General features: G+C 33.2%; 2 protein-coding genes and 1 non-coding gene across 3 annotated transcripts; 1 reads left to right on the top strand and 2 right to left on the bottom strand.

Annotated features, from left to right (window-relative positions):
- Positions 1-203: 203 nt before the first annotated feature.
- On the bottom strand, positions 204-275 carry TRNAD-GUC (transfer RNA aspartic acid (anticodon GUC)). Its single transcript has one exon. It is a non-coding gene; the product is annotated as a tRNA-Asp (tRNA).
- A 4,155-nt stretch (positions 276-4,430) lies between these two features.
- LOC132602529 (uncharacterized) lies at positions 4,431-4,991 on the bottom strand. Its single transcript, XM_060315359.1, has one exon. It carries the CDS (start codon positions 4,982-4,984, stop codon positions 4,544-4,546), a length of 441 nt encoding a protein of 146 aa, XP_060171342.1. The 5' UTR covers positions 4,985-4,991; the 3' UTR covers positions 4,431-4,543.
- Positions 4,992-6,530: 1,539 nt separating this feature from the next.
- LOC132602528 (uncharacterized) lies at positions 6,531-8,729 on the top strand. Its single transcript, XM_060315358.1, has 3 exons — positions 6,531-7,111; positions 7,183-7,931; positions 8,017-8,729. The coding sequence occupies exons 1-3, from the start codon at positions 7,078-7,080 to the stop codon at positions 8,206-8,208; spliced, it is 975 nt and encodes a 324-aa protein (XP_060171341.1). The 5' UTR covers positions 6,531-7,077; the 3' UTR covers positions 8,209-8,729.
- The last annotated feature ends 3,858 nt before the right edge of the window (positions 8,730-12,587 follow it).

Genomic DNA, 12,587 nt, shown 5'->3' with positions numbered 1-12,587 from the left:
GAAATTACTTTGTGCTTAATTAATTAATAGCTACACAGCTACCTGAACTTGTCTGCAAGAGCTTTCCACCAGAAAAGAGAGAAAAAACATTGTAAAAAGGCAGACCATAAGGGGCTGTTTGTTAGTTGGTTAAGAGCTAAATTATTCATATATTAAATCCTAGTAGCTACTAAACAGCCTCTGAATGATTTAAAAATGAATAACGCCGCTGCCGGGGATCGAACCCGGGTCACCCGCGTGACAGGCGGGAATACTTACCACTATACTACAACGACTTGATGTTGGACACTTCATGAAGTCATATTAACTTAAGCTAAGAATGTTGAGCAGTTGAAAAACAGCTACGTAGCATATAGCTGCGGAATCTATACTTACTCGAATTTTATTGTATGCTACATATACATATTTCATAAATTAACAACATTTTTTTAACCAAAACACACATCGTCTAAATTAATTTTGAATCTGCCACTATCTAGATAATACGATTTTGTGGAAGCCAGAAACTGATCTGAAACGTTTACCGACAGCGACGCCGTGGCAGCAGATGCTACCTCGATTTCAGTTAAGATGAGATATTGTATGCGCACGGATATAGTGTATTCCACTGCGCTTTGAAATTAAAATGCTACTCCCTCTGTCTAGTGGCGGAGCCAGAAATCTGACTAAGGGAGTTCAAACTTATAAGTAAATAATTTTTTTCAACGAATGGGTGCACCAAATTTTTATCGAAATAAACAACGTTTAGCTTTGCCATGTTTTTCATAGTTTGTCCTCAGAGGATTATCCGGGCACTAAAATTTAAAATGTCCTTTTGAGTTTTCGCTGAAAGTTTTAGTTGAGCAAAGAAAATCACTCAAAGGGATTCAGTAAAGAAAATCACCGGACACCATTAAAAAGCAAAAAGTTGTAAGGTAACAAAAGAAGAACCAAAGAAGAGAAAACCATGCAACCATATTTGATGGCATCCGACAAGTTTAAATGTCCGTTTTTAAACAAATTTCTTGAGTAATTAAAAAATAAATAAAACTAGTAAACTTATCGGGTTCACAAGGTGTGAAAAACATCAATAAATTTAAAAATAATATTTTTATAAATTTAATCAAGCACTTTCAAGTATATACATATATATGAATAAAATCACAAATATATATATAAAAATATGTTTATTGGATTTAAAGTTTATTGCACTGCAATTTTCATTATCAAATTTTCTTATAAGAAATTCTTTTAAAAGCTATGAGTGAAATTTTTCTGAGTTAATATTTTGCTACTAAAACAAACATTTAGAAAGAATACTTAAAACAATAGAAAATAAAAGAGGTTATTGGGCCTATTGGCAAAATAAATTTGCAGCAGGAGTTGAACCCGTGATGCGAGATAGAAAATTGAATAACCTTAACCGCTGCGCTGCAACGCACAATTATTCTAAGGGTGTTCATTATATCAATATCGGCACAAACTGCAAAATCTCACCTATACGCAATTTTTCGGTGAAGGGTGTTCGGATGACCACCCTTGGTGTAGGGTGGCTCCGCCCCTGCCTCTGTCCCAATTTTTTTTGACATTTTTCACTTTTCGGGAGTTAAACTTCTTAATTTTGACTGTGTGTTTGAACATAAAATCTTTAAAGTTTTCGAACTAAAATTTACATATTTGAAAACTACGTGAAAAGTACTATAAGTCACCATAATTAGTTATTTAAAATATTTAAAAGACATATGAAAAGATTACGGTTAAAGAACAACTCGTTCGACTCTTGAAACGCGAAAAGTGTCAAACAAATTGGGACGGATGGAGTACTAGGTTTTGTAATACAGCAAAATCTCACTATATTTTGCAAAAATGGGCGCCATAAGCGCTACTTATGAAATTTTCCCTTATATTTTCAAGAGCTAAATTTGACGCCTTAGTCGAATCCTAACCTCGGCCGTAAACATAGTGGTTACTTCTTTCCAATCTGTTTATCAGTTGGTAAGCAGAAAAATATCAGTGTGTTCGAAGACTCTTATTTATGATTAGGGCTACAATATCTAACAGTTAATGACCAGAATTATGGACTGATAAAGACTGATAAACTCTATAGCAGTCCATTGATCAATAATAAAGCAAATCACAACTATAATTACCGACTACATTCAATTATATATAGCTGCAGGTGTTCGACATAACTCACAACTTTCTGCTCGAACTTCATATATGTGTATGTGTTGGGTGTGCGAACAAAGTACCACATTAGTAGCTGGAAAAAAAATAGAGTTACTTATACGGTTTTGGATACTCTTAATAATGTGAGGCCTTTTGGGGAAAACCGTGCGAGCTTAGCCCAAAGCGGATAATATCACTAGGGGTGCTTATTGGTCCGTTCGGTTCGGTTTTGTGAATTACCTGTTCAGTTTATCGGTTTGTAAATATGCTAAACCAAAACCAAACTGATAGGCTATTCGTTATCGGTTTTCGATTTTGATCCTCAACGGTTCGATTTTCGGTTTAACCAATAAGAAAATGCTTAGCTAATTTTTTTTTTTTACTATTCTCTTGTTTTCATTTGCCTTCATGCATAAAGTCTACATAAATTACAAGCCAAAAACTATAAAATGTACTGTAGCAATCTTTCAGAAACAAAATAAGACCAGGTCACATTTCATTTGTTCATAAACAATGCCAACCCCAACTTTTTCAAAAAGAAAACAGCAGCACCAAGACAAAAACTGCAAAACAAAAACTATATAAAATGCAAAAGAAAGCAGTAAGTAGCAGCAACACCAAGCCAACAACTTCAAAGATCAAAAAGGTTTGTATTAAAAATTAAAATATAAGGTCACTAATATATAATTAGGGATAAAAAGACAATTTTAATATAAGCTTATTGGGTTATCGGTTTAACCATTAATTAAATCATTAAATTCATCATTACGTAACAATAAAAAGTCTCATTTTGTGTAATCGTGTCGTTACTTTATTTTTTAAATTTTTTCTTTACTTATTATTTAATAATTATATTTTATCCTTTTATCCAATCTTTTTATACTAGCTCTACCCTATAAGCAGGGGCGGAGCCCGGTAATGGCAAGGGGTTCAACTAATCCCCTTCGGCAAAAATTACCCTGTATATATAAAGTTAAAATTATTTTATGTATATATTAGATGTTAAACCTCTTAGCTTCTTCGTTTATTTACCACTTTATATTTTTAATTTATTCTTCATATTGAAGATGTATGAAATCATGTAACAACTGAAACAATGAATTTTTATACATTGTTTCAAACAATTAACAAGAATAATACAATATTTTTAAAATTTATAGAAATAGAATAAACGTAGTTATGAGTAACATTTTAGGTAATATTTTATCAATAAAATTTAGCGGAAAAAGTTAGGGCGGACGGAATAACGAAAAAATAAAACGTAATTATGAGTAACGTTTTACAAGTATTTCGTTACTGAGAGTTACGACTCTCTGATTTTATTAATTACTCTCTGCTAAAGTAAAACTTATGGGTCCAACCATCCAAGTGATTTTCATTTCTCTCCTCCTTTTTTCTATGCTTCTTTTCTTACTTGTTTCTCCTATTTCTCTCTCTTTCTAACAAACTAGACAAAAAATGATGCACACCGAATTAAATGTGCACAAATAAAAAGTGGAGATTTAAGTTCCATAGAAGTCCCTCACTCGCTTTCCTTTTCCCAACCACACATTAATTCTTATTTACTTCTTCAACTGAAAAAAAAGGTTTATTTAGTATACATACTTGTGTCACTAAAGTTTATTTAATAAAATTTTATTTTCATTTTTTGAAATATCTATCTCTTTGTAATTAATAATACTTTTACAATCAAAGATGATATTTAAAATTACATTGTAATTATATTATGATGAACAAATATCTTTGCATACTTTTTCGAAATATGTAAGGACAATAATGCACTTCGGCCACAAGGAACAAAAAGACATAAAAAGAGCAGCTCAGATCAATCAAATTTCACAACCGAATAATTTTACATATGTTTATTTAAATTGAATGGTCTTCAATTTTATCTTTTATCTTAGAAAAATGTGTAGAAACTATAATATACATGGTAGTATAGGAGATTTCTCACCTTTGTAAGAAAAAGGTAAGAAAATAAGCATGGAAAAAAGGCGTTAGAGAAATGAAAATCATCTTGGACCCACATATTATATTTTAGCAGAGAATAATTAATAGAATCAGAGAGTCGTAACTCTCAGTAACGAAATACTTGTAAAACGTTACTCACAGTTACGTTTTATATTTTCGTTATTCCGTCTGTCCTAACTTTTTTTCCGTTAAAATATTAAATATTACCTAAAACGTTACTTACAACTACGTTTATTCTATTTCTGTAAATTTTAAAAGTGTTGTATTATTCTTGTTAATTGTTTTAAATAATGTATTATTTTGGTCAAAAATTCCGGAAACAATACATTCAATCTATCCAAAATTTTATTCATCAAAACAATACAGTACCTTATAATACGACACAATACAATCTAATATGATACGTTACGAAACAATACCATTTCTAGATACGATTTTGAGGTAGCCGGAACCGGACCTGAGACGCGGGAGAACTAACAGCAACACCGTGCCAGCAAATGCCACCTCGACAAAATTCATGATTTTGATGATGATCTGTATGATCACGATTCATAGCATTTCTAGTTTTTAGCCATATATCCCACGTTAGACTCACAATCAACACAACAACAACTGCAGCCGTTGAAAGAATGAGCACAAAACAACCACTAAAGTTTCGACCAGTAATTAAACCGTAAGCTTTCATTACACCAATCATTGCTAGGTACAATGTTGTTAAATTCCCTGTAACTTTGTCTGAAATCGCCATTTTTTTTTTTTTTATCTTTCTGTCAAATGGAAAAGTTTGTGTGTGTGGACTACTGTGGAGTGTGAATTTAGGGAAAATGGAGGTGAGCTGGTGAGGTGTGTCGGTGACAACTGGCATGTGTCAGATGAATGCTACATCTCTTGTAGCTTATCACCTAGCCTAGCTACTTTTATTTTATTTTCTTTAGTTTTGATTGATATTTTTACCGTCCAAAATAGGTTAATTTCACTTATAGTCGCTAGATTTATGTAAAATTATATAATAATAAATTCAGTGTAATCACGCAAGTAGGGTCTGCGAAAGATAATATATATAGTGTATGTAGATGTTACCCGTACTTTAAGAAGGTAGAGAGATTGTTCTTGATAGACCGCGAAAAATTTATGTAAAATTATATTTTAGAATAATAAAGCCACCAAATTAGTTATTTTAAAGGCAAGTCACAAAACTAATATTTTTAATCATAAATTACAAAATTGGTTTTTGTAATCATAAAGTCACTAAATTAAATTATGTGATAGTTGCATATAAGTCGCAAATCACTGAAAAATAATGTTAAGTTTTTTACGCCAGAAAAATGACATGTTATCACCCTTTGATGGGTCCGTGGCATTTTGCACCCTTAATGTGTGCTCTTTTTTTCAACTTGCACCCTATCCTATTTTTTTTTATGATTTAAACCCCAATCTCTTTATTTCCTTGCAAAACAATAAATTCACCCTTTTTATAAATTTACCACGAGGGCAAAATAGGAATACAAATAATATATCTTTTAATACTTCAATTTATTTATTTTATTAGGAGATTAGATGAAGTAAAACTCTTCCCGCCTTCTACCCTGATATCGTTGAAATTAGGTTAAGCCCTCCAAGCTTTCATCAAAGAAAGTCGCAGTTAAATAATTTACAAAAGACATTTTTCAATACCAGTAAACCGTTCATGGATAAAAGCAAGGAGAAACCGAAAGATCAATTGAAGGAGGATAAATTGAAAGGTAAGATATCTTGTATCTGCTTTTGCTCTTCTTGTTTTTATTTTCCCTTGTGAAAACTACAGATCACAAGTCACCGTTACATGTGAATTTCGTAAACATAATGATACCAAATGAAATTCCTTAAACTGAGTCAAGATGCAATACTTGAATTTCAAGTTGTGACAGTAAATTTCAAGCTCGTTTACATTTCTCAAGCTCAACTATAGAAAACTTCAATCCTGGAATTAGCTTATGTGAAAGCTCAACCACTGGAATTTTGCATTGTTCCTCTCTTAATCCTCCACCAGAAGTGGACCCAACTTATGATAATGATAATAATCTTGGATTTTTTTTAACCAAATTACAGAGGACTAATTTGAACTTACCATTCTCGTAAAGAAGAGGACCCAACTTATGATGAATGTAATAATCTTGGTGTGATGCAACCACAGTGGCTTTTCTCTCTATTGTTTGGCTTGCACTTGTTGCACAAAACTCTTGTGTATATCCTATTGTGATTTCACTATTCTCCTGCCTCTTTTTGTTGGAGTCTTTGCCTTTATACTCTGTTTTTGAGTGCAAAGTTGTGGGATGGTGCTTGTGTTCAACTTCACTTGGAGTTGTCTCTGCTTTAAACTGCTTCTCCCTTGTTAATACTCCTCTTGTTCATTCCCTCCTTCAATCTGCATTGAAACACACACAAGGAAGAAAAAACTCAAATCTTCTTGGAAAAAAAAAAGAATTTGCTTCAATACCCAAAAGAGAAAAGGAGTAAAGGAGGAAAAAAGCATCTGCTGCACATGGAATAGCCTCTCCATTGCAGGTTATTTTGGGTTAAACAAACATCCTAATTGTAAAATTTTATTGAAAATTCTGGTATCTAATGTAGTTCTTCAATTTGTTTGTTGTTTGATTTTATTTAGAAATTATTTGTTTGGTAAAATAGTCTTATATGTTGCATTGTAACAGGTAAGGATGACAGACTTTTTACACTGAAGATTCACCATGGAGGTGAATTTGTTAATGTACCAGAAAGGATTTATTTGGGAGGTTCTGTTGTTTATATTGACAAGTGTGATCCACATATATGGTCATTGCAAACCTTAAACTTGATTGGAACAACAAAATTAGGCTACAATAATATTCTTGGTTGGCACTTCAAACTACCTATGACGGACCCTGGTGCTGGTTATATTCAATGTTTGACTGATGTTGATTGTGATCTAATGGTAAAAGAATGAATCAAAAGAGGGAGGTGCTCCAGTACCAAGGTAATGTTACTGCAACTTGTCTGAAATACAAAATATTTAACATGAAAGTTAACAATTTCTTACTATAACAGGAAGTTTATGCCCTCGAATTCGGAAATTAGTAGAAGAAAAGAAAAAGGCAGCATCTGCATCAATTCCTACTTGGGCTGGACAATTTCTATTTCAAGTAAAAACTATGTATGGTGAACAATTTAGTGTTGACTTGAATGGGAGAACCTGTTCTTGTAGGGAATGGGACCTTACAGGAATCCCATGCGCACATGCAATAAGCTGCATATTCAGTATACGAGAGAATCCAGAAAATTTCATAAATGATTGTTACAAGAAGGCTACTCAAATGAGGATTTATGAGCCAGTCATTGCTCCTATGGACGGACCTGATATGTGGGAAACTACTGATCTACTTCCTGTTCAACCTCCTACTTATGAGCCAAAGAAAGGTAAGTTGAACAAAAATAGAAGAAAAGAACCTGATGAAATTGAAGCCTCCAAGAGAAAAGCTGTTGAGATGAAAAAACAGAGAAGAGAGAAAAAGAGAAAACAGTCTGCATCAAATGACTTGAATGCAGCAGCCACAAATGTTACCAAATTAAGTAAGAAAGGGAGGTTAGGGAGATGCAGCAAGTGCTTGCAAACTGGTCACAATAAAACAACTTGCAAGAAGAATAGCGATTCTCTGAATTCAATAGCTCCACCACAAGCTATTCCAACAACTCGAGTTTGGTCACAAAATGCTACAAGTCAATCCCACCCAAGTAAGCAAATCCATTTTGAGTCCACCAATTGGATTGGGCATATAAATGAACCTTCTAAACTCAATGTAAGCACGGAACCTTAAATATTAGTGATTTAATTCTTCGAAAGACAGTTACAGTTTTTATTTTTATTTTATTTTTTATTCACAGCCAAAAAGGCCAGCGGAGGACGGTTCATCTCAGATGCCTGCACAAGCTCAAGTTGGCAGTATTGTGATAAATGCTGAGAAGTACAAGTGGAATGGAAAAAATTGTATTAGCTTGCAAAGCCTTCAAAATACAAGTGTTTCAATGAAGTCCAACAATAAGAGCTTTGACAAGGAAGAGAATAGAAGCAATTAACAAATGAAGAACTGCAACAACAATAAATTTTATTTTCAAAGCTCTTTTTTTATTTTTTTATTTTAAGTGATATTTCTCTATCAATAGTTGCTAAACATTTGGAGTTCTTATTGTTACAAGTTTGTCGTTTTTCCTTTATAATTTAATTACTACTAATTTATGAAATACTTTATATGATATTCTATTGCTCGAACTCAATGAATATAGACATGTATAACTTCTCTAAATTCTTTTTGGCTTCAACAAATCCTAAAGAGTAAGTTGGTAAAAGAGCTGCTTTTCTAGATACAAGCATAATTCTAGCTTTACCAAATAAATTGTATGACCTAGTATAAGCATTTTAATTATTATAATAATGTTGTTTACCAGTTTCAGTTGGCCTATGAGCACATTTGTCTCTTAGATACCACTCAATGCTATGCACCAGAATTAGTCCCAAAGAAGCATAAAGCTGCCACATTTCTTAAGAAGACACAGCAATTCTATAATCAGAGCCAGTTTTAGCTTGTTTACTGACCATCAAATACCAACTCCTACTAAACTAAAATCCAGCAGCTGAATAAAGGATTTAGAGTGTGCATTCAGTTAAAATTACAGAGAGAAATATAGTTCGATTACCGGTCAACATGAAAGTACACGCACCCATCTACTTCTTCTATCCCAAAACAGAGAAGAACCACATCAATCTTTCAGAAAGAAAATTATGGAGCACATACATGAACCTCAAACATATTACCCAAAAAAATTATCTAAAATACACACTAAAGAAAGCAAAAGGAGGAGATAAAAAATGTGAATGTGTTGATAAGAAATAACCTGTTTGATAAGATGAGAAATTTTGTAGTTGTTAATTATTGCATCGTTTATTGCTTTTTTCGGCGAATGTGCTGATAAGCAAACTGATTGCTTCGTTTGAGCTGAAAATCAAGCATTAAAGAACCCAACTGAAATGGAAGAGAACCCGGTGTAACTTTGCCTATTTTCCATTACTAGTACACATGCACAGAGTATTAAAAGATATATTATTTGTATTCCTATTTTGCCCTCGTGGTAAATTTATAAAAAGGGTGAATTTATTGTTTTGCAAGGAAATAAAGAGATTGGGGTTTAAATCATAAAAAAAAATAGAATAGGGTGCAAGTTGAAAAAAAGAGCACACATTAAGGGTGCAAAATGCCACGGACTCCCCTTTGATCATGGGTTTCTTGTATCTAAACACAACAGGCCCCACGAGTAGTTGAATAAATGAGAAATTATTGTCAAAGGTTGTGCAAGACCTTTTCGACATCGCTCGGTCACCTACCTGACTCACTTCCCGACTATAACCAAAGTTATCACAATCATTTTAATTATAATTATGCGTCTTTCTTTCTGATACCCATTCTGCGGTGAAGTATAAACACTCAACGACTTACGTTTGATCCAATCTTCAGGAACATGAAATTGAACATTTTGACACTTATTTTTCATTGTGTACATGCCATATGAGAAAAATATTATCGCAAATATTTACCAATTCATAACTTATATTTTAAGCATGAACAATTAAAAAACATAAAACTAAAATAACAAAAGGGAAAAACGAGTTGTTGTAAATCATGTACAAAAGAGAATTTCCGTCTTTCAACTTTGTTGGATAAACAAAATTACTAGGGCATTCGATTTGCCAAAGTATTATTAAGGTTGCAATCGAAATATGACACAATTACCGAAATCATCTCAACAAAATATCTTCAAATATTATATGAAAGATCAAACTTGTAACCTTAGTATAATCTCACAGATCTTAGTCTGACATTCCGAAAAGTTGGCTGGAACGAGATTGAAAATCTCATGTAGGCCTTTGATTTGATTATGCGATAAATGTCTCATAAAATGCTGTAAAAGCACGACACACCATTGATGATCACCAAGAGTTATTCACTAATCTGGAAGAGTTTTTATCATTTCGTTTCTTTTAATTTTATTGTTTTATTAATTATGTTTAAAATATAGATTATGAAAATATGAATTTTTGTGCATAGTGGAAATATCACCTATTTTTGTTTTTGTCTTTTAATTATATTCCAACGAAGCAGTGTCACACGACATTTCTCGGCATAAGGTAAATTCACTATTTTCTATGCAACTAACACATAGTTTAATGAATTATGACTTTACTATAAGAAGACTAGTTTTTTGACGGTTACAAATAGTTAATTTAATAACTTACTGTTGCTACAAAAATAACCTAAATAAAGGCTTCTTGATCATTGGTGAAATTAATCCTTCCAAAATTAGGAATATAATATTTATTAGTATGTATCGCACCTCCAGGCAAAAGCATATTATATACGGAGGACACTGATACTATGACGAAAATGTATACGGAGGAAAAATATTGGAAAGCCTAAAACTTATATTTGGTTCAATTTGATTTATAAACCTACAGTTCGACATAGTTAAATTAATTTTACCTGACCATCCGAATCACAAAAAGAAAATGCTATTAATGACTCGTCTCTAAAAATTTCACGAGAAATCATGTAGAAATGGTTGGTGGATAATGTCACAGTACACTAGTTCCATTACTCCATATCATGCGTCAACTTCGCATTAAGTGGCAGTGGTACCAATTAATTCATCACTTGTCCTTTAAGTTACTCAAAGTATTCAAAATGTACATTTATGGTGTGTTTTGTACGAAGGAAAAATGTTTCTGGAAGTCTTTTATTTTAATTTTATGAAAGAATAAGTTTTTTAATGTTTGATAGAGTAAATAAAAAATGTCTATGACATCAAATGCGCAAATATACCCCTTAACTTTGCAATTTAGAGCAGATATACTCTTCGTTAAAAAACTGGTGCATATACCCCTGCCGTTAGACAAATGATGCAAAATATACCCTTTTCGCTGATAAAATTATTTTTAAAGATAATTTAGCTTATTTTTTAATTAAAAAAAATTAGGTGGTTTTAGAAAATAAGTCTACCCATCTTTTTAGTAGACTTATTATTTTTTATAGCCACATGGATATTTTTGTTTTTTAGTGGGGCGGGTCTGATTTGCTTAGAAAATGGGTAGACTTATTTTGTTTAACGTCAAGGAGATATTCTGTTTAAACGAACCATACAACCCATTAGAAAAATTGTCTCGTGACTTTAAAAAATAAGTCTACTAAAAAAACTCAAGTAAACTTATTTTTTAAAGCCACGTGACATTTTTTTAATTAAAAAAATAAGATAAATGATTTTCCAAAAAAAATGTGTCAGCGAAAGAGTATATATGTGCACCATTTGTATATGTAACGACCCGTCCGGTCGTTATTTAATATTCCGCGAACCCATGCCCAATCTAGATCTAGGGTCGTAAATAACAAGCTCTATGGTGCGATTTAAGGGTTAAGAGTGGAAAAAATCAAATTCGGGAAGAATTAGGAACTGTGGGCCAGGGAAGGACGTGGACCGCTATAGCGGCTGTTAGACTGCCTCAGCGGTCTACGCGAAATAGTGATCGTGTTTTTGGTCACTTAGTTTATTTTCTCTCTTTTTTCAATAAAAGACTCCCAAAGGCTGCTCCTAGGGTTCCATATGAAAGAAAAACCTTTGACCTAAGAAAAAGAAACCCTTCTAATTTCTTCCCCACCATTCCCTACGACTGTTACCTCTCAAGGATTCGGATGAAAGCTAGGAAGACGAGCAATTCATGGAAATTTAATTAGTTGTTCGTCAACGAGGTAGGTTATGGTTTACTTGAGTTAGACTTTAGTTAGCGAATCGTATATACTCTTAGAGTTGACGGGAGACTGCATGATTAGGTTTTCGGACATGGAGTTGGGTTGGACATATTCTATAACGTAACTAAAACCTTGTGTAAATAGTAGCTAGGGTAACAATGAATGGTTATTAATGTGAGTACTATTATCACGGAAGGGGTATCTCGTGTTTAATTTATGCATCTCTAGGAGAGGGTGAGTTCCGTCTTACTTCCCGGTTGTATTGGATTATTCACATGGCTATCTTTTTTGTAAATAAGAAATTGTATTGAGAGGTCCGAGTAAGTCGGACTAGCATAGCGCCCATCAAGGGCATGGTTTATGACTTGTTGACTTATTGCATCATAGCATTGCATTGCATGAGTTTTGAGGAAATACAGGTAGCCGGCAAGGCTGAGTATGGGAAATTGAGTTGTCTGGTCTTTTGGCCGTTGAGCTAGATATGAGTATTATTCCTTATGATGTGGATCCGCGACCGAGGTTCTCTCTGGGGCGGAGGATTTATGACTCGGGTTCGAGGAGTGGATCCAGAACGAGTGATACATGGACATCAAGGGTCCGCTGCAGGTCATGACTACTGAGCAATGACATCAGATAGCATGTATGTACAGTGTGGTTGGGCCC

Source organism: Lycium barbarum, chromosome 7, assembly GCF_019175385.1.
Source record: "Lycium barbarum isolate Lr01 chromosome 7, ASM1917538v2, whole genome shotgun sequence".
Taxonomy (NCBI): domain Eukaryota; kingdom Viridiplantae; phylum Streptophyta; class Magnoliopsida; order Solanales; family Solanaceae; genus Lycium; species Lycium barbarum.
The sequence above is the reverse complement of the archived record's forward strand: the minus strand, read 5'-3'. Positions and strand labels throughout refer to the sequence as shown.

Coding starts and splice junctions, on each gene's coding strand:
- LOC132602528 (XM_060315358.1), top strand. CDS start 7,078: ATGAATCAAAAGAGGGAGGTGCTCCAGTACCAAG. Junction 7,112..7,182: donor GGAGGTGCTCCAGTACCAAG/GTAATGTTACTG, acceptor TTACTATAACAG/GAAGTTTATGCCCTCGAATT. Junction 7,932..8,016: donor ATGAACCTTCTAAACTCAAT/GTAAGCACGGAA, acceptor TTTTATTCACAG/CCAAAAAGGCCAGCGGAGGA.
- LOC132602529 (XM_060315359.1), bottom strand. CDS start 4,984: ATGCCAGTTGTCACCGACACACCTCACCAGCTCACCTCCATTTTCCCT.